This window comes from Helicoverpa armigera, chromosome 24 (assembly GCF_030705265.1).
Source record: "Helicoverpa armigera isolate CAAS_96S chromosome 24, ASM3070526v1, whole genome shotgun sequence".
Classification (NCBI taxonomy): Eukaryota; Metazoa; Arthropoda; class Insecta; order Lepidoptera; family Noctuidae; genus Helicoverpa; species Helicoverpa armigera.
The window spans coordinates 10,003,356-10,024,873 of NC_087143.1; the positions used below are offsets into that span (position 1 = coordinate 10,003,356).

The window sequence follows — 21,518 nt, forward strand, 5'->3', positions numbered from 1 at the left end:
ATTTTTATTTATTTTTATATTGTTTAAAACATATTTTAGTATTCCACGGACACTTCAAATAAATAAATTCCAAATAAAAAGTAGGGTCACAATTATTGATGCCTTATAAAATGTTTCCGTCAGCCAGTGCTGCCAGTTTCGGAAGATTTCGCAATTTCGGTAAATACGGATCGAATTGAGAACCTCCTTTCCGAAATCGGTTATTAAAATTAGTTGGTAACACTTTATTCATTTAAATACCTAAACTGACTAGCTAGAAAAATACTAGTATTCTATATTTTTTTAAGCGAAATCGCGAATTTCTAGCTTGGCATTCGAGTATTAAGCCCCCAGTACACATTGGCCTGTGTTGGGCCAACCTTTGCGATGCACAAATGTAGTGCCACGATCAAATAGTGTTAACACATTGGAGCATGGCTCATTGCTGCCTGGCAAACCACTTGCGATGGACGTCGAAGTAATTAAGGCTGCGGCTATTTATCTGTACACTATCTACTATATATATTTATATTATACTACACTACTATATTCATTTTTACACGCAACACAAAAGTGTACTATTCTCAGCGGTCGGTGACGACCTAAACATTGGCCGAATGTGTAAACACCACACGCCAAGCTGGGCCACGATTCCTTTGATGTGTGCCCAAAAAACCGACAACTCGCCGAATGCGCGCCAACCTTGACAAATGTCCACCAACATGCACCAATACCCCGTGTACACATTGGTGATGGCGTGTATTGGCCACGCTTGGGCCAATGTGTACTGGGGGCTTTATACTTTCGTAATTGGCAACACTGGTGTACTTCAGTCAGTTTGCTAGTAGTCAGTTTGATTAGAATATAATAATTATGTCAATGGTTTGATTGCTTTGCAACTATCGTTTCTTTTGTGATTTTCTATGCGTTTCATGGTTATATTCTAACAACTTTGGCTTGATTACGGACTCCGATTAGATTGCGTACTTGGTAGACTCGGCTGTGTGTAAAGGAAAAGGATTTTCCTGGCATTTTCGGATATTGCTCTGTCTGTGATCGAATTTAGTTGTATTATAATTACAACAATGGATGCAGAATATAGTTTATATTGTGTGAATTGTGGATCTGCTGGAGGTTCTTTGGTATTAGAAAACGAAGAAATACTTCGTTGCATACAACAATGGATAAGCTGGGCGAGATACCAAAATTCAATTGAACCCCCTGCACAGTTCTTAGATAATATATTATTGAGAAATATTGATGATTAAAAACCTTTAATTGAATATAAATATTGTTTTTATTGCACATCCTCGAAAACCTCTTTCATTGTTATTGGTAAACCTTACTTTAACTGTTAAATTATTTTGTGTGGTAATGACATTTTTAGTATGGTCTGTCTGTGCCTTCTTGGTTCCGGACCTTCAGTGCCTTCAGTGCCTTCTTGGACCGCGGGTTATATTAAGAAAAGTAACGTTGAAAGCAAAAGCGTTTAGGTACCTAGTTGATTTTCATAAAAATTCTAAGCATTTATGAAAACTGGCCACACGCCCCGTCTTCGCACGGTGGCAATGTAAAACCTTAGTGTAAACCTTCCTCTTGACCTACTCTATCTATTAAAAAAAATCGCACCCAAATCTAAGCATTCATAGGGACAGACAGAAAATGCAACTTTGTAAAATGATAATTGTCAAAGAATTATCTTAAACTTGACTAGGTAGTATCTCTTTTCCTAGTATCTAGTAGAGTAGTCTTTTCCTAGATCTAGAAGAGAACATATAGAGCTGTACATAGTATTGTTGATATTTTGTATAGTGTAGTTTGATAATACTACTCTGATATTTCACGCAAGCTTGGTTATTTTTTATTTATAACCTCAAAATATTAACTTTTTTCGTAATTATTTTAGTTTCCTGAAGTGTCCGTTCGTGAAAACTTATTTCATAGGATTCCATATAATTTTAAGAGTTTATAGAAGTCACTTTCCATTCGAACGGTTCTTAGGCAGAACATGTATGGAGCCGGAACAATGTCCTTTATGATTCCAATTCATTAATATTATCTTTATATCATGGATTATGTACACTAAAATACTATGAACAATCTTACAAAAGGCACTTTTAAAAGATACATTTACAATCTCTCATTGGAATTCTTCTTGATAACCAATGGCTTTAACCTACTTCTCAATTTCACCAGTCTCTTGCTCACTTTGCCTGAATTGCTCGCTGGGTTCCTCAAATCTGGCATTGATTTGCTCTCGTGTACCGGCAACTGTTCTGTCGACTTTGACACGGTTCCATAATACCTCGGCATACTAAAGTCTTCTTGGTACATCATCGCTGATTGCTGTTTTATACTCTGCAAACTTGTTTCTCCTTTATATTCGGGTAACGATGGACAGTCAGCAAAGAACCTTGGTAAGTTATTACTCTTGATAATTGGAGTATCAGGTAGCTGTGAAAGTTTTAATTCTTCTACAGCAGACATCACTCCTACCATTGATTTACTTTTGACTAACGGAGGTTTCTCTGGAGCTAAATGTTCAGGAATATTCAAGAACGATGCACTTCTATGTGGAACCCTTGATAGGACTCTGTTTAATTTGGTAGGATCTATATTTTTCAAGCTTTCGACTCTGCTTAACATTGGCTTCGATAATTTACCGCTACTGTCGACTCTTTCCAAAGTCTTGGCACTGTTACTCCTCGGGAATTCATTATCACCTCTCATCCTTAGAATTCCTTTTACACTTTCTACTCTTGGCAAAGAGAATGCTGAAGGTAAAGCCATTGAAGATATCGGGTCATATTGGTATATAGGACTAAGTGTGGTTATTTTGGTTTCATCTTTAATTGTAATAGTACTTGGTTTGATGACATCTTGTTTCTTAACAGCTACGTTCATTGTGAGGCCTTCCTCTGTGTCCTGGCTTTGTCTGTCACTCTCTTCTTCTTCGTCAATCTTGAACATATCGTGGTTAGCAAGCAGTTCATCCTTGAACATAATTTCGAAGTCAGTGACGGGTGAATTGATTTCGTCTTCGAAGTAAACTTTGGTCCTGTTCGGTCTATCGGATAAGTAGTCTGGTTCGGATTTGGTTTCCAGTTCATCGAGAGAGTTTGTGCTTTCTGTCTTCGCTTTGAGTTCGTGATCATCTCTAAATATTAGAGATTTAGAAAATACCTGAAATGAGAACAATGAAATCATTAATATTTATACCTTGCAAATAAAAAAAAATGTATCTTAGTATGGAAATGATTTCTCCCTTATAAAATTCAAAAAATAACCAGGTGACTCTATTGTAGATCGAAGAACTGTATATAGCCGAAAAATGTTTAGTTACTCAGGCGAGCCGGACCTTCTGACACTTTCAATCTCTCACGTTAACCACGAAATGGATAGACTTTAATACACCTGTCATCATAATTATCTTGACTTTTAAATCTTAATCACCAAAGTCTTATTTACCTACTCTTATACCATTTATCACAATACCATTTCTCAAACTACCACCTACCTCATAAAGCTTATCAGCATGCAGAGGCACCTCATTCACCTCTCTCCCAACTATAGCTCGTGGAGGCAAATGGTTGTTGTTGACGGGTTGCTCGGTAACCACACTGTCCAGGCTGGCTCCACTGTTGATGTAGCCGTTTGTGTGAGCTGCATCTTCTTCTAGCCTGGAAGTAGGGAGAGGTGGTGTTAGAGAACTGGTTTTAATGATTTTATTGTCAGTCTTGGCAAATATATTCTACTGTAAGCATAGCTTTGAGTGCTACTGTATTAGATTCCAGTAAAATCCACGGTAGTGTTTTGGGTTCTGATCTACTATTGTCACTTTTGTTTAAGTTATTGCATACATTGTAATTTGTGGTAGGTTATTTTTGTAGCATTTCTCTTGTCCACATACTCAGTTTCTAGCATGAATTTTGCATCGTGCATGGCATTCAGCTAAATTATTCTGTTGTTGCTAGATGGTTTTCATACGGAAGTAGTAAACAAAATATGGATGTCCTACCTACTGGAAATCCCACGCGGAAAACAGATGACACCTTTCATAGTATGTGTATTTAAAAGTCATGATATTCTACATCATAATGGAATGCAAACATAAAACTAAGTATAATATTTTCTCTTGTATATCATTTCCAACAATATAAAGCGATGATAAATACAATATTTACGGCTGTTAGCATAACATTCAGTTTCAAGCTCAGCGCGTGTTTGTTCGTTTGCTCACGGATCAGGTGACAAACATGTGTACTGAAAATATCACTGTTTGTTTTGTAGATGATATGTTACCAAATGACGCTAAAATTAGGAATAGTTGGAATTTTATGCGAGTTCAAGGTTCTAGACTAATGAGTGTTTGAAACCAGTGTTTTGTCAAACGAATGAAATTACTGAAATTATTTGCACAAACTCATTAAAACGCGGTAATTAAGCTACGGATGGGTGATTACCACTGGAAAACCATTTCAATACGTAGGGATTATCTTGCATAGCTAGCATGATATAGTTTAGAGGCCCATAGTCATACGAAGGGTACCTACCTACGTAACTTTGGGTACCCAGGTATTTTGAATATTAGAGTACGGTACTCATTTTGTACACCTACTCCTTTTTCTGTTCAACGGAAGTCGATCTTAAAAAGAGAGTGCACAAATCCCAAAATTCAAGGTTTTTATTACGCGCTTTCTTAAGTAGCCTTGAGCATATAAGACAGTTCCTAAATCCAAAACAAATAAAGTTCTCAAGTAAATCCTTAGCACACACGAGTATGACAGTTATGTGACTCGGATTAGTCGCGGTTTTCCTGAACACACACACATTTTCACAACAATACCAGATACAGTTTACAATGATATTTGCATATCTTTGAAGTGTATTATGTTGCTAATACTTCATAATATGCAACAGCACGGATCAATGGTTCGAGGTTAAGCTGTATTAGTCGAGGTCTGTTTACGGATGGGTGACCATTTTGTAAAAGTTTGGAGATCATAGTTAGTGTAGTCTTCAACATCGTGTTTTGTGTATTAACACAAAATTAAAGTAGAAATATCTGTAAATCTGTCTCTATTTGGTATGTCTATCAGTGCTGCTTTCACGCCAAAACTGCTGAGCCAGAGAGGCCATAGGCTACTTTTTACCCGATTGCGAAAAGTGGTTCTTTTGCAGCTAGAAGGTAGGTATATCATCAATCCTGTTTTTTATGGAATCTTTCCTGTATCATTGTACAATTAAGTATTAACACATGTTATTGCAATTCTAGCTGCTAATTAATTTATTTTAATAACTAAAGGTAGGAGTTTTACGATGTGCAAATTATTGCCAGTATCGAGATGTAAGATAAAACGTACAAGATGTCATGTTGTAATCAATTATAGTTTAATAGCAACAACGTGACTGCAGACTGATTGTATGACAGATATTATATGTCCTGTTAACTATACAGATCGTAATGTGGGTGGGTTTAATTAAACCGTTTGTGTACGTCTATAAAAAACTGAAGAGTATACAATACTAAAATTAGTGTAGAAAATACTAAACCGATTTTAAAAATTAATTCGCTGTTGCAAAGCTACACTCTTCACAAGTAACATAGGCTATATTTTATCCCGGTACGAGCCGTAGTTAACACAGGAAAGTAGTAAATCAATATTAGGTACCCAGAGATAATCGGAATATGTATAAAAATTCTATTTGTCACAGTGACCTATGTACTTTTTGGTTACTATAGCAATTTATTGTTAATTCGCTATAAATGTTATAATAAGCACTTTTACCCCTGAGACACAGGTTTTTACCTAGTGCAGGCAAAACATGCATCAGCACTTATTTAAAATTAAACAAAAGTAATGTAAAAAATTTGTACGATTTTTCATTTATTTATTTAAATAAGGGACTTTTCTTGGTTTTATCCTGTCTCTATGCAAAATGTTTCATCATGACTTTATTAATTTAAAACATTGTTAACCGACTTCCCAATAAAAATGAGATTTTTATTACGCCTTTTAAGTGTATTAAATGTCATCCTTTAACACAGTCTTCATTATACGTGTTAGTTATGTACCTACGCAATAATAAATTAACTCATTAAATTATAATTGCCATTTAAATTAATTAAGAGTATGAACACATTATCATTCATAGCTTATTATAATACCTACACTTTGCACGTGTCTTTACAATAACTATAATTTAACAATAGGTACTTAGTAAAATATTATAATTAAATAGGTACTAAAATATAATAATCGTTATGTGGTTGGGTGACCATCTTGTCATATCGAGTTTCATTTTTAAATTGGTGGGTCCCGGCTGTCATTTGAACATCTTTGGCAGTCTTTAGAGTAGTCAGAAGCCAAAAATTCTGACAACTAGTCTTACCAAGAGGTATCGGGTTGCCCGGGAAACTGGTCTTAGGAGGTCAGATTGTGAAAATGTTAGTACCTATATTTATGATAATAATAATATCTGGATAAGTCTCTGAAAATCTACCAGTCATCTTACTTTCCGTCAAGTGAAAAATATCAGTTTCCAAGTATACGTTTAATTCAATATTTGCGTCCTATAGTACTGAATAAACTCGGTAAATTCCACGCTATACTAATAGTTTGTCCAGGCTTCTGTGTAAATCTGTCTGTTTGTTTCTTTATCAGAGAAAAAGAAATGATTTATTACTGCTTGGTCATTTTTGTTTCGTCATTCATTTGTTTGTATGTTTGTTCTTGTGTGATTTGTACTATCTTCTTTCTGTCTGGGAAAATCATATTACTAAGTTGCGCAAGAATTCCACTTTATTGTTGTTTTAGTTCCAAATCCAGTTATTAATATTAATTATAAAATGCCAAAGTGACTCTGTCTCTCCATAAAAAAGTCGTGGTGGCCTAGTTGGTTAAGGACCAACCTCTCAAGTATGAGGTTCGATCCCAGGTCAGGCAAGTACCAATGCAACTTTTCTAAGTTTGTATGTACTTTCTAAGTATATCTTAGATACCATTGGCTGTGTTTCGGATGGCACGTTAAACTGTAGGTCCCGGCTGTCATTGAACATCCTTGGCAGTCGTTACGGGTAGTCAGAAGCCAGTAAGTCTGACTCCAGTCTAACCAAGGGGTATCGGGTTGCCCGGGTAAATGGGTTGAGGAGGTCAGATAGGCAGTCGCTTCTTGTAAAGCACTGGTACTCAGCTGAATCCGGTTAGACTGGAAGCCGACCCCAACATGATTGGGAAAAAGGCTCGGAGGATGACTCTGTCTCTCCGATTTTCACGCTAAAGCTACTGAACCAATTTCAATGGTGCCGATAGCCTTGAACCTGAGATAGGATAGGAGATAGGCTAGTCTCTATCTTGGTGTGGAAATAAGTTCCCTGGTGATGCAGATATTCCAAAACTTATTTAAATCGGTTCATTAGTTTTGGCGCATCAGAAAGACAGACAGTCAAAGTTATATTCTCATTTATAAAGTTAATAAGCATCATTCGTTTTTATACTGATTTATGTGCCCAAACAAACTATGGGCCGACTAAAATTTTGCAGTGTGCGTACAAAACAGATGCCATGCAGTAGGCAATTTCATCTAATCTGTCATGTATGACGACTGACGTACAATATTTCAGGGTCATGTCTAACAATTACAGTCTCCCCAGTCATCTCTGCTATCAGTGATCGGAGCCTGATCATGTAATCAGTCCATCACGACAGCTGACGTCAAACCATTGTCGCTATTTATGTGAACTTGTCAATTATGTGTGTTGCTATGAGACGGGAATATAGTTGGTAATGTAAAGTTATATGTTATGTTATAATAATATGGTGTTTCTTTTTCCTTTAACTGTAATAATATCTAAGAGCATTATCACAGGTGTGTTTGAGTTTCTTGTAGGTTACTGGCATAAATGCTTCTATTTATGAATTACATTATCATCTGCTTAGTCGTTTCCCCACTGCTACTTACATTTCTGGTATATAAATCGAATACTAATGTTTCTAATCTATTGAAATATTAACAGCTGCTTACAGTCTTACACCTACGTGTGTCGAAATAATTTTACAATAAGCAAAGCACGGTCTACTTACTTGTATGTGGCGATCTTCTTGTCGAAACAGAATCGCTCCTCGCAGCAGTTCCAGTACATCGTCTCCAGACAGCTGAGGATCAAACAAAGCATATAATTAGCATCATCATCAGGTCCTTTCTATTGTCCCACTGCTGGGCACAGGCCTTTTATCATAGGGAGAAGCATTGAGCGTCAATCACTACGCTTGCTCAGGGCGGATTCGCGATTTCGGTCTTTAGAAGTCCAGGTTTATTCGAGATGGTTTCCTTCAAATATGTGCACTATTATTATATACTTCTAATTTATGCTATCTTACTACTTATTTATGATTCCCATCAAACTATTGGCCGATTCAAAGTTCACAGTGTGTGAAATGAAAAGGAAAAGTACCTATAATTTGGATTAAGGAAATAAAGGGAAGGAAAGCTATAATTTTATTATGGATGTTTTTAAGGAAACATCCTTATTCTAAATCCACATTTCGATCATGGAATTTTTCCTACCTCTAACGAGTCACGAACTTATTTTAAAATCTTTGTTTATCACACGTCATAAAATAACATTAAAACAAGATACAATATCACTGTGATTCACAACGAAAACTCTATCCACTTTGACTCATCCGTTTCCGAGTTTTTATTGCACAAACAGATACACTAATCTGTCGATGATATTAACATTTTATTGTCTTGATAACTAATGATTTTAACCATAAACACGACGTTTCGGTACAACCGTAAGAAAATAACTGAGTTTTCTATACATAGGTACTGATGTATAGTAATTATGTAAAGATGTCAGTCAGAGATGAGTTTCTTAAAGAATAGGTATGTTATGGCCTACTATAGTTTTATTTTTAACTACACTTTTGTTCGAAGATGTTCAAATAAGTTAAAACTGGCTGCTATGTTAACTTTTAGGAAGATGGCCAAATCCCAAGTTTGATTCTTACTTTGGAAAGGGGGTGTTTGGTGGTTCCATCGGGAATTGAGCTCTGTACATACCTACTTGGGTATTTTACGAAATTATTGTCTATGCTGTTGGCAGTTTGTAGAAACTGGAAAATACATCATTACTAAAGTACCTTCACACAAGTAAGTGCATATTCCTATAGGTACTTTACCTAATGGTTGCTAACTTAAACAGCGTAATAATCTTAAAAAATGTGAAAGGAAAAATAAGCACACAATTGTCAATGCAATAAACATTTTCAATAAATATCTGTTTAATGATCATGTTCTATCATTGTTATTAGCAGTTAAACATAGAAGAGATTAAAGGAAAACCGCTCTGTTTGACGTTATTAATATACGTTCTGATGAGAGCTGATAAACTTGTATGTATATAATAATATGTTATGAACATCAATATTATGATAGTAACTAATACCATGGATTTTGATGGAGTTTTAATAAAGAATATAGTTCAATTGCATAGTAACTCAAGAGTAGACGCTGCACACTACAAACTTTTAGTCGGCCAATAGTTTGTTTGAGGTCATAAATCAGTATGAAATTGAATATGTGCCAACATTACTAAGATCACGTATTTATGGTAAGTTTAGGTGTTCCGTATTTATGATCACGTATTTGTGTACGTTTGGTATCAGAGCTACTGAAAACTTTGATTAAATCAAGATTTTCTTTAACTTTTCTTTGCCAAACTTCGAGTCAACTGACGTAATTTCAGATAAGTAAAAGATAAGGAAATTGTACGAAAATCGATCGATTCTCACCTTCAATTTATGTTCCAAATATTATTTTCACACGTCATCCAAGGACTGTCAGTTATTTGATAACACGATCACCACATAGGTCTGTATTGCTCTAAAGAAGACGATTTACTACTTAATCCCTCTCTAAAGTATTAATGACAGACACCATATAATACATCAATTAATTTTACTGGTTTTTACTGCATACTTTACTAGCAGATAATATCTTTACAATTATCATTAAACAACACCAAGTATCTAACTATTATGAAGCTGAACACTTAAGTATAAATCTTAATCTTTTATCACAACTGTAATATTATGACTATCGGTTTTTTCCCGTCACACATCATAAACTATTGAACCGAACCAATAGCGTCCTTGAATTTCCAGATATGGTAATGTCACATTTCACTATTAACACAGAGCTTAATCACACTAAAAGTGGCTCAAGAATTAAGTTCACTGAACACTAGAAGCACGTTAGAGGTACGTTTAGACTCGATCCAGGTAGCGCAGTGCACTAAGGAAGATAGGCGTAGTTTATCTTGACTTTGACTGACATTATCGCGACTGGAAGTGCTTCTAGCGAGATCTGTGTTGTATTCGTACCTACCTCTATAGGTAGACGTGTGATGTCTTGAAGTACAGATGGGATTAGCAATAGGTATTGTGTGTGTTGGGAAATTTCGGTTTTGTGAAACGTGAAAGTACTATGATAATATTGTCGATTTTTATTTAAATCTTAAGAAATTTTGACATTAGCTACAATGTAGGTATGCTATATCACTTGATATATCTAGTTGGTAATAAAAAAAGAGATGATGAAAATTTTCCTAAGATATAATATAATTGTGTAAGAATACCAGAAATGTTTCTCCAAGTGAAGAAAATTAATTCGATAAAAAAAACTGAAGCAACAATTTATAATGCCTACAAATAGAATCCTTGTGCTCGAACAATAAAATTGTTTTCACTTAGGTATATAAAAGCTAATGAAAAGTTAATCATAGACGATGCACTAATTGTACCTGACAATATAATTGCAGCTACCAAGGTAAACTCCGTTGAACACTCATTACTTAAATCATTATATTATACAGGCATGAAAATATAGACGATGATGTTTCTGATTATGCAATAAACCTGATTATTATTGAAATCTTTTTTTCTTCTAATCGAGTGAGCGCCTCGATCCTGAAATTGACTTTGACTTTGACATTCGTGGATGCCATTTTATTACACTTCCTCCCAGGCAAGGGGGAATAACACTGCCAATTTCCAGACTCTGGGCGTACTTGCGTAAAACTTTCTAAACTCCTGAGACCCCATGGATTTTGACACTTACTTTAACTTCGAAGAAAGGTGATCAAGAAGTCGACAAGCAAGTAAGTCTAGTTGTGAATCCTTACAATAAAGTTTTGATTATTTATCGATCTTACTTTGAGGAGAGCTGATCAATAATTCGACATACAAATAAGTCTAGCTGGCCATCACTACAATAATAAAATTTTACAAGAAGATAATGTAATACTTACTACTGGCATGATTTGCACAGTTTGAGCAACATGTTGTGTTCACATAGTGTCTGCAAGTGGAGAGACTGCTGATGATCATGGAAGCTGAGGTGCTATACTCCTATTATATCGCATTCCCTGAAACAGAAAAAAAGTAAGGATTAGATGATGAAGATTATAGGGTATAGGTTGAAGTAGTAGATGTAATGATAATAATTGGCAATAATATAACTAAGGCAGTATTGGTGTCACCATCGATCAATTCCTAAAAAAATCGATGATCTCAATGACATTTAATTCTCAGGTAGTTCTTTTTTACCCAAAATTATTTTATCATGATGTCATTATTCAGGATTCCTAAAAGTTTGTTACTGCTCATCTAACGGGTTTAAACTATAACGTGGTTAAAAGAGCCAAAATACCAAAATACAAACAATTGGAATAATCCACCAAACTTAAAAAAAATACTTTGTAATCAATTTATGCTACGTACTCTGATTTTATTTTGTAGTATCTACAACACCCCGGAATTCACTGTTTATATGGATGATCGCTTAACAATCTTCCATCTAATTATACAATAAAAATGAGATACATACTTATTTCATTTGTAAACCAAATACAAGAAACACACAAAGACACGATGCCTATTAAAACATTCCGCAGTCGGGTAACAGATATCTAGCGGAGAATGCATTCAGAGAAACAAAGAAATTATTACGAAACTAAGAGAAATGTCTGCGATTGTCTTCAAGTATTGCTTTGTATGTTCCTGTATAGTGTATCCCACCCAAAACAAAAATGTGAAAGACTGCCAAGTTCGATAATATGGGAATGCTTCGCCTATAAAAGAAGTGAGATCTGAATAAGTACCAAGTTCCATACACATACCTCAGTTAAAAATAGTTACTTTTTAATGATGTTACTTGGCAAGTTTTCATACACCTTGTTATAAACCTACTAAACGCAATGAATCAAGTATTTAATTTTCTATTAAAACTTGCCAAGTAATCATCATTAAAAAGTAACTATTTTTAACTGAGGTATGTGTATGGAACTTGGTACTTATTCAGATCTCACTTCTTTTATAGGCGAAGCATTCCCATATTATCGAACTTGGCAGTCTTTCACATTTTTGTTTTGGGTGGGATTTCATTTATTTTTGTAAGGTTGTTTATTTTATTTTTTTCTTATGATGAAGTTAGTTAAAGAAATGTCTCATTTATACTATTTTTTAGATTTTTTAATATGCACTATGTTTCTTACAAAGAAATGAACTAGATTAACTAAATGGACTAGATTTACCAACTGACTGACATGTCATGTTATCATATATTATGTTCGTGGATCAAAGTTACACATTCGTTATTTTCGAAAGTGATTCACACTTGGCCGTTTTCAGATTTTTACTTTACTTTGACTAAATACAAACCTTTGTACCATTCGAAGATATATTATATAAATATAGATAAATTTAGTTCGTTTTAGTTCCTTAGGGGTATAAATTTACACCGGGTATAAAACACCTTCATTATTTTGAAACCGACTCACACTTGGCCATTTTCAGATTTTTCCCTTTACCTTGACATAAAGACCTACCTCCATGCCAAATTTCAAGTCAACACGACCATTGGAAGTGGTCTAGGTTTTTGATGAGTGAGTCAGTGAATCAGTCAGTGAGTGTATAGTAAAAATAGCGATTTTCTGACGTCAATATCTCAAGACCTACAATAGGTATATTAATGAAATTTTGTATTTTAGATAAGTGAGGGGGTCTCAACAGATACTAGAAATTTGATATGCATAAATAAAATAGATTTTGAGTTACAGGGGGGTCGAATTTGGCCTGAAATGGTTCGTGTAATATAACCCACGGCCGGTGTGTCGCTTTTTTTGCTCGAACTTGGCGGACACACTGCCGTGTGTCTAGATACAGACAATTTTTTTAGGGGTTATTTTAGTTAAAAATGCTGCCTCCACGTGAGATGACATTAAATTGGTCTTATTACATTTGTATTTTTTTGGCTAGTGACTAGTTAGTTACTTGCATCTATTGAACTCTAGCAGGTAATCGAATAGGTTGAAAGATATGTCTTATCCGAAAAATTTTAGCGGTTTTACTTAAACATTACTTACTGATATTATAATTGCTAAAGTGAGTGTTTTTAACGGGTGATTTTTTTGCTGGTATCTTTTTGGCAACACTGTTTTTAACAGATCACGCGTGAATCATGTCTTGTGTCATTATCAAACTTGTTCAGTTTAGTCTATAATTTAACCACGAATCGACTTACGAACGAACAACGCTTGCAAATTATTGAATTTTACTGTCAAAATGCATGCTCGGTTAAGAGAGTGCATCGCGCACTTCTTCCAATTTATGTTTTTTTTTGCCTAAAATGGAAGAATTGGACATGCCCGACATGTGGTTTCAACAAGACGGTGCCACATGCCACACGACACGCGAAACAATGGCCTAATTGAGAGCCGCCTTCGGTGAAACAGTTTATCTCACGTGTTGGGCCCGTCAATTGACCGCCTAGATCGTGTGATCTAGCGCCTTTGGACTATTTCTTGTGGAGCCATGTTAAAGCTCATGTCTAGAGGGATAAACCAGCAACGATTGACGCACTGGGAGCTAATATTGAAGCATTTATTCGAGATAGTGTGCCGAAATTGGGCATTGCGAATGGGCCATCTAAACCGGAGCCGCGGCCAGCATTTGCATGAAATTATCTTTAAACATTAAATTATATTGATCGTTCTATCGATTCTAATAAAGTTTTCATCAAATTTTTCAAATTTTTTGTGTTTTTTTTGAAAATCAAATGCCATACCACTTAAAAAATCACCCGTTATTATGTTTTATTTGACTGAACTGAAATAACATTTACATAATATAATTAGGAACTGTAGGAAGTGATATTCGGAACTACGTTTAGGGAACAGCTGTTTTATCCCACCCACGATGCTCCAAATAGTTCACATTGACATTATGTATGTAGTTTGCTCATAATATTAACATCTAACAAGACGAAACAGATCGTTATGAATATCTCGCTGTACGCCATTGTATTGTAATGAGACCTCTGCATGACATACTTCTGAAGGTCGGAGAGTCGTAGACCCTAAGGGAATTGGTGGAACGGTGATCGAGAATTATAGATATGGAGCTGAGCTAAGCATCTGACTACTTATTTTCCTATCACTCTCAGTGGGAAGATGATGATGATGGATTTTAGGAAATGTTGTAAAATCTGACAGAAAAAATCCTGGTAGAAATTGCTACTTTAACCAACCAGGGAGTTGAATCGCAGGCGCCATAATCAGTAGAAAAAAAATACGTTCAGGTATATTTTCATGATAATTGTTTGTTTGTTAAGCCTATATAAGAATATCCTCCTAATAATAATTAGCAATACCCCGATAACTGGTAACTAACAACGAATTGAAAAAGGTTTATTACGATGTTTTATTATCTTATCAGAATAGCCACTGAGGTAAACACTCCACGATCGACCACAATATTGTAAATGCTAAATTATTTACAGCCGTTCCCTTATTATTAAAGATACATATGTATGTACTTATAAACAAGTTGCTGTTAACTGTATCTCGAGGGAACTACTTCCTGCACCCGGACAAAAAGTGGTCTATATCGTTTATCAGGGTCTAGTGTAGACTATCTTCGTATCTATTTGCGCCAAATCGGTTCATTAATTTTGGTGTGACGTTATCAAATAAATATTATATTCGTGGAGGCTTATAATAATATGTTTACAACTAAATAAATCTGGATATGAGGATGGAACCCTACTAACACATAATAAAATGTAGTTTATCTCATTATAACAATACATTGTGTACTCGATCCGTGACACACATTGCTAAGATAATCCAGTCATTGTGCGGTAAGCGGTACTCTCACGATGAGATCAAAGTGTCAAGACATACCTTTATACATTGTTGAGCAAAAAAATAGGGTCACTTCTATTTTTTCTTGCTAAACAATTGACTGCGGATTTGGCTTAGTAACATTTGGCGAGTAGTGGTTTAGTTTAAGGCAAAGTACTTACTCTCGTCATACAGAAATAAACAGACCTTTAAGGCATGTTCGAAGAAAAAAAATTCTCAGACAGGTGTCAAACGTCTGCTTAACTTTTCTGTGATAAAGCCTTTCATTTTCGGTACCTCTTAAAAAGGAGACTGTGTTTTAAATATATACATGTAATGTATATTATATAATCGATAAAAGTCAAAATTAAACATTTTACTTTAATATCGTTTTTCTGCTAAACTCCTGAACAAAATCAAATATGAACATGATAAGCATCCTTACACAAACATCTTGCTATCACTGAGCTGACACTCAAGACTGATGCGATAGTTACTGATAGCGAGCTAAATATATTAGCACTATCTACTGCACAGATTAGCACTAGATAATGATGATAGATGGGCCTACTGGAACGGAACACATTTTGGGAAAATCTTGACTGCAAAAACAAATAGCAAATTAAATAATAATATAATGTTAAAACTTTCAAATCATAAGACTGGTTGTCAGACTTTTTAGTTCCCGACAACGGACTAAAAAGTCGACGAAGATTTTCAAGTGACAGTTGGCAAACACAATTTAAATTGACTTCTGAAACACTAATTATCGTTTGTTTAGAAGATGCCGTCACCTATCCACGATTGGACCACCGCAAGCATTGATCGATCAAACTGTTTGGTTGCTACATAGCCACAAACTCCTTATTATAATACTTCAAACGTACCTAATTTATCTCTGAAGATAGCATATTCTTATGTCTAAGTCGGGTAATACCTTGCGAATGTTTATCGCTATTAGATAATCCTATAAAGCGTCAAGTAAATAAGATATCGTTATAATACAATAGGCAAGGATACAGCTAAGTTTATCTCTTACAACCTAGCTAGGATTTAAATAGATAACGTAATTTGATGTGATATTGAACATATTTTCCAGACTTTTTACATACGTGAACATTAATATATTGTTAAAAAATAACTCATATTATTATAGTAAGTAGGTAATACATAACTTATGTCAATTTATTTGACATTAACTTACGTAGTTTTCAAGATGGTTTTTTATTTACCTCAAAATTTGTACATTATATTTAAAGAAAAACTAAGTCTATACTTATTTACATTTAAAAAATATGTCTTATGTATTGGGTGATTTATTTAGTTATATTTATATTCTTCATAGTACTGACGCATTTTGTAAGACACTGGTACTTGAACAGAGTTGAAAGGCTAGGGTGATGATGATACAAAATATCCATTTAAAGTAAAAACGGAAATCCTAAAATTATTATAATAACAGTTCCGGTTCCATAAACATACTTCATCAAGTTTATTTAAACAAATAAACTGTGAGACGATATGGTCAGTGACCTTAGCGACACCATTTTTAGATCCTTTGTTTTGATACCAAAAACGGAGCGAATTATATTATTAATTTCTCAGAAACCTTTTCTGTAGTGACTCACAAATACCGCGAAAAATAAGATTCTTCTATCTCATGAAATAAAGAAGCTTGATGAACCCAAAAGCCAAATTTGCTTAGACCACGGGATTATTAAAAGCTACGGCTTTAGAACACAAAGGGATCCAGAAGGAACATAAATCGGTGGGTATTTGTTAGCGACACATTCCCATTGCACTCACAGCGAAATCAACGCTTTCTTAAGCTCTCATCTGGTAAGAAAGAGGATTATAATAACAATTAATTTCGTCAGCATATACTCCAGTTTCCCTTCCCCGACATCATCATCCTCCGAGCCTTTTTTCCCAACTACATATTTTGGGGCCGGCTTCCAATCTAACCCGACGTAGCTGAGTACATTACAAGTTTTACAGTTTTCCTTTCGCAACGTGCGCAATGCAAATACCTCACGACTTTTCCTCACAGAATTTTACTCTACGTCATCATCCCATGTTCAACGTCACACCGATATGCAATAATAACGTGAAACTGCAGGTAAATCGTTTGAAGGGAAAGACAAACAAACATGTTTTTAAGATGATTCAGACTTATTTAAAGTTAGTGACCGAAGCTCGGAGTCCTTCGGAAATGTTGCCAAGAATTGTCACTTTAAGTAGCTGTTGTTAATTTCTTAGGGATGATTCATTAGGCCTTATTATTACCTATTTTTGTACGATTCAACCGTCATATGCGGACCTTTTATAGATTACTGACCACCTTTGTCAGAGGTTTATTAATATTTATTAATAAATAAAACTCCGACAAAAGTTTTACCATATAGTACCTAATCTTGATTGTTTACTTCTTCGCATTCTAAAGTCAAATAACGCAATTCAGAGATTTTTTTCTCTATCCTAATTGGATCTTTATCAGTTCCGTAACTTTATCATGCAATCCAAAACGAAAAACATTCCATTTAAATGTTGATCTGCATATTATCTGCTATATTTATTCACATCAATACAGTTGGCCTTGTTAAGTTATTTTCTCGGTTATTTTTAGCAACAATATTCAAATATTTTCTCTTCTATGTAATCATGATCAATCTCCAAGTTGTAGCTTACCGGGGAAAGCGAGCACAACGGAACAAAATGTACCAGTTAGCTAACTGACTACTTTCCCGAGCCGCTATTTATAGAAATAGGTTTGTTTCTTAGTAAACATGATAACAGTTAACTGGGTTGTGGGCTAGAGTAAGTCAAGTCTTTAGTATGGTAAGTAGAATGATGGATGGACATTGGAGCAATAGATTTTGTTACTAAATTATCTCGATTAAAATTTGAAATAATACTGTCTTTAACCCCGCTTAATTTTCACCGCTATGTGTGTCCTGTGACAATGTGGCTCTTAAACGGATAAACCGATTTTAATGCGGATTTCTTCAATTGAAAGAAGCAAAGCAATTCAGCAGCGTCCATTTTTATTTATGCATTTTTTTAATACTTAGATTCATCTGTTATAATGTTTTGTCAATAGCAACAAGGATTTCAGATACAAAATGTGTATTTTTCTACTGAAGTCATGGCTGAAAATGTCGGATAAGTACCTCGTATTATTAAATTATATCAACAACTATGAGTAGCATAAAATCATGTACATAAGTACATCAATATCAATTCAACAGCTCATAATAACTCCCAAAAAAATACTACAAAAATAAATTCGCAGTAAATTGGCTCATTTCATCAATCAACTGCAATCAAATTAAAATTACATACATTTCGTCCACTTAAGTTTTTACTCGTACTTCGAAATAATGCACGTTGTAATCACGTCACAAAAAGTCGCGGACTATCATTAACTGTTGTGCGATTGTCGTTACGTGTGTCGACGGCCTAAGTTAATGATATGCGCGTGGCAGTTCGAGAAATTGTATGCGTCACTGTTTTAAGGTGTTGAGTTTAGGCCGGTTGTAAATGAACGACATTTCATGATAGTACCTAAGTAATTTTTACAAACATAACCGATTATTTTTTACATACAGCTTTGAATATTTTTTTAAATGGACTAAGTACCTGTAGCTTTTGCTACATAAAAATAATAAAAAATGTTTCAGAGTAAATTACCCACGTGTTTGTAAGGCTTATACGTATGCCCATGTCTTTTTTGAGCATTTTTCCGTAAGGTGAACAAACACATTATTTGTTAAATTATTTATTTAGTTCTTTATGTTTATTTTGCAAATTCTTTCTCCACTAGAAAGTCTGAAGCGTGCAACCAGCCTTTCACGGCACTTCCTCTCGGGCAAATGTCAGCGACCGACCTTGAACAGAGATTACTCACAGACATACAGACGCACTGGTTCCTTATATCTCACACTACATACGTCATCAACATCCACGGAAGTGGGGAGGAAATCCCTAAGAAATATTACGATTTTTGAACGTAAAGGGGTAAGAAGTTATGTCTGGTCAGGCTTTTCCCAACTATGTTGGGGTCGGCTTCCAGTCTTACCAGATGTAGCTGCTACTTGTGTGCTATATGGAGTGATTTTCTACCTATCTGATCTCCTCGACCCAGTTACCTGGGCGACCTGATAAAATAAGACTGGTTGACAAACTTTTTGGATTTTGACTACTCATAATTACTGCCAAGTACTTATGTTGAAATGACAGCCGGGCATAAAGTAAATAACCACTAGAGAGCGCACTCGCCAATTTCTTCTAAGAACACGACTCACCACTGCGGGCGGGGGGACGCGACATAATCCGCGGCTACTATTGGTCAGTTCAAGGTCGAGTTGCACGAGTACGCTCAGCAAGGGCTCTCTTTCAATTAAAAAAATATCGATAAAATGTATTTCATCGTAGTAATAATATACTCAATAAAAATCGTATAAGGATATTTAATAAAAATCATTCTATTACAAAAAAGAACTCCGTACAAGAAAATTATTAATTCTTAAAATGTTTTAATTTCGAATAAGTTTTTCGAATTAATGTTTTATGGTCCTGATTGTTTTTGGTAAAAACCGGCCAAGTGCGAGTCGGACTCGTGCACGAAGGGTTCCGTAAATTACAGTTAAATCAACCTATCTCAAAAACTATAAGAGATACTTTGATCAAACCAAAAATCGTTGAAAGAGTTAATTAGCATGCATCACCTCTATTTTTTTTAGAATTTTATACCCCGTAGTTATAAAAATAGAGGGGGGGGACATACTTTTTACGACTTTGAGAGCTGATATCTCAAAAACCGTTCACTTTAAGAAAAATGTTTTTTAGAAAACTTTATATCATTTTAAAAGACCTTTCCATTGATACCCCACACGGGTATGTACATCGAAAAAAAAAATTTCATCCCTCAGTTACATGTATGGGGGGCCCCACCCCCAATTCTTTTTTTTACTATTTAGTGTCATATTTTTGTAGCGGTTCATACAACACATATTCCCATCAAATTTCATCACTGTAGTACTTATAGTTTCCGAGTAAATCGGCTGTGACAGACGGACAGACGGACAGACGGACATGACGAAACTATAAGGGTTCCGTTTTTGCCATTTTGGCTACGGAACCCTAAAAACCGATAATCGAGCGTCTACATATTTCTTGATATATTTTAAATAGGTACACGATGTAATTATTCCGAAATTATGAGGTTTATAAAAACTTACTAAGATAGGCAAAAACATTGTTTTAATCGCTGAACTAAATAAACGTCGGCATTGTTTTAAATATTCAAAACAATCGGGAGTGAAGTGCGTCGAGCAAACAACGCTGTATTTTGTTGGGGACCAATTTTCCCTATTGATAGTATATTCATATTCCACTTGTCTTTTATTTCTGGAATTTTCAAAAATCTAAAATCTTGTTTTTTTTCGATTACATTAAAAGTAATTTGTGGAGGCACCAGGAACAGCTGCCTCTAACGTCGCTATGGTCAGTTAATTAACTCATTAGCCAAAATAAAACATATTTTTAAATTAATGTAAATGTACTATTATCGATATCCACTTCATCCTAAAGGTAACAGCCCAAATTTCATCGATAGGAATACAAAGGGCAAGGTGGACGTATCAGAATTTCCTAATGAAAGAAAGGGACTTTCCCAAAAGACATCAACGAGCGTGAGCGCGGTTCACCAACCACCCATTTAAATAGACCCCTGTGGTATTTCGTAATATAATTAAATCAAAGCCAAATTTTGGTATTGATACTTGCCGATGCCATCCTTTTTGTAACTAAATGTCCTGGATTGTTTCCCGCACCATTTCATCGCGCATGTAGGCATTTTTTTTATTTTTTACTAAATAAAATGGATCGTACTGATCGTAGCCTTATAGTACGCGCAAAATCACTAACGTTTGGCGAGCGTCGGGGCACTGTATGCGCAGTCAAGTGGTTTTATAGTCTTTGCAGCCGGGACTGTTGCTATTATATGTAAGTATATTAAAAAACTTTATTTTATCAAGATGAAGAGAAATATATAGGACACTGAACCATCATAAGTCAGATAGAAATATAATAGGAAGGTTATGAAATTAATATGCCTCTCTCGATCACATAATGATGTATCGATTCGTCATCTGGTTGCGATTAATCGAGAGATAGCGCGATTTAGTTTTATCATTGTATCCGGTATCGATACAGTGTGATGATATGTATCTTTGATACTTACAGGTGTTAAGTATCCGCATTACGTAAAATATATTTTGATTATTTATGAATCAAGGAAAAAGCACGAAAAAAACATAATGTCTAAAAAGTTAAAAGTAAATAAAGG

The 21,518-nt window shown here is 34.9% G+C and overlaps 1 protein-coding gene across 1 annotated transcript; it reads right to left on the bottom strand.

Annotated features, from left to right (window-relative positions):
- Positions 1–1,824: 1,824 nt before the first annotated feature.
- Positions 1,825–11,414, bottom strand: LOC135118648 (uncharacterized). The gene is made up of 4 exons (XM_064041211.1): positions 11,297–11,414; positions 8,064–8,135; positions 3,497–3,659; positions 1,825–3,162 (listed from the first exon to the last, which is right to left on the bottom strand). Exons 1-4 carry the CDS (start codon positions 11,326–11,328, stop codon positions 2,110–2,112), a joined length of 1,320 nt encoding a protein of 439 aa, XP_063897281.1. The 5' UTR covers positions 11,329–11,414; the 3' UTR covers positions 1,825–2,109.
- Positions 11,415–21,518: the final 10,104 nt, after the last annotated feature.

Excerpts from the sequence above, each read along its gene's own strand:
- LOC135118648 (XM_064041211.1), bottom strand. The coding sequence starts at position 11,328 with ATGTTGCTCAAACTGTGCAAATCATGCCAGTA. Across the intron at positions 8,136-11,296 it reads CTGTGCAAATCATGCCAGTA|CTGTCTGGAGACGATGTACT; the intron begins GTAAGTATTACA and ends TTTGATCCTCAG. Across the intron at positions 3,660-8,063 it reads AAGAAGATCGCCACATACAA|GCTAGAAGAAGATGCAGCTC; the intron begins GTAAGTAGACCG and ends CCCTACTTCCAG.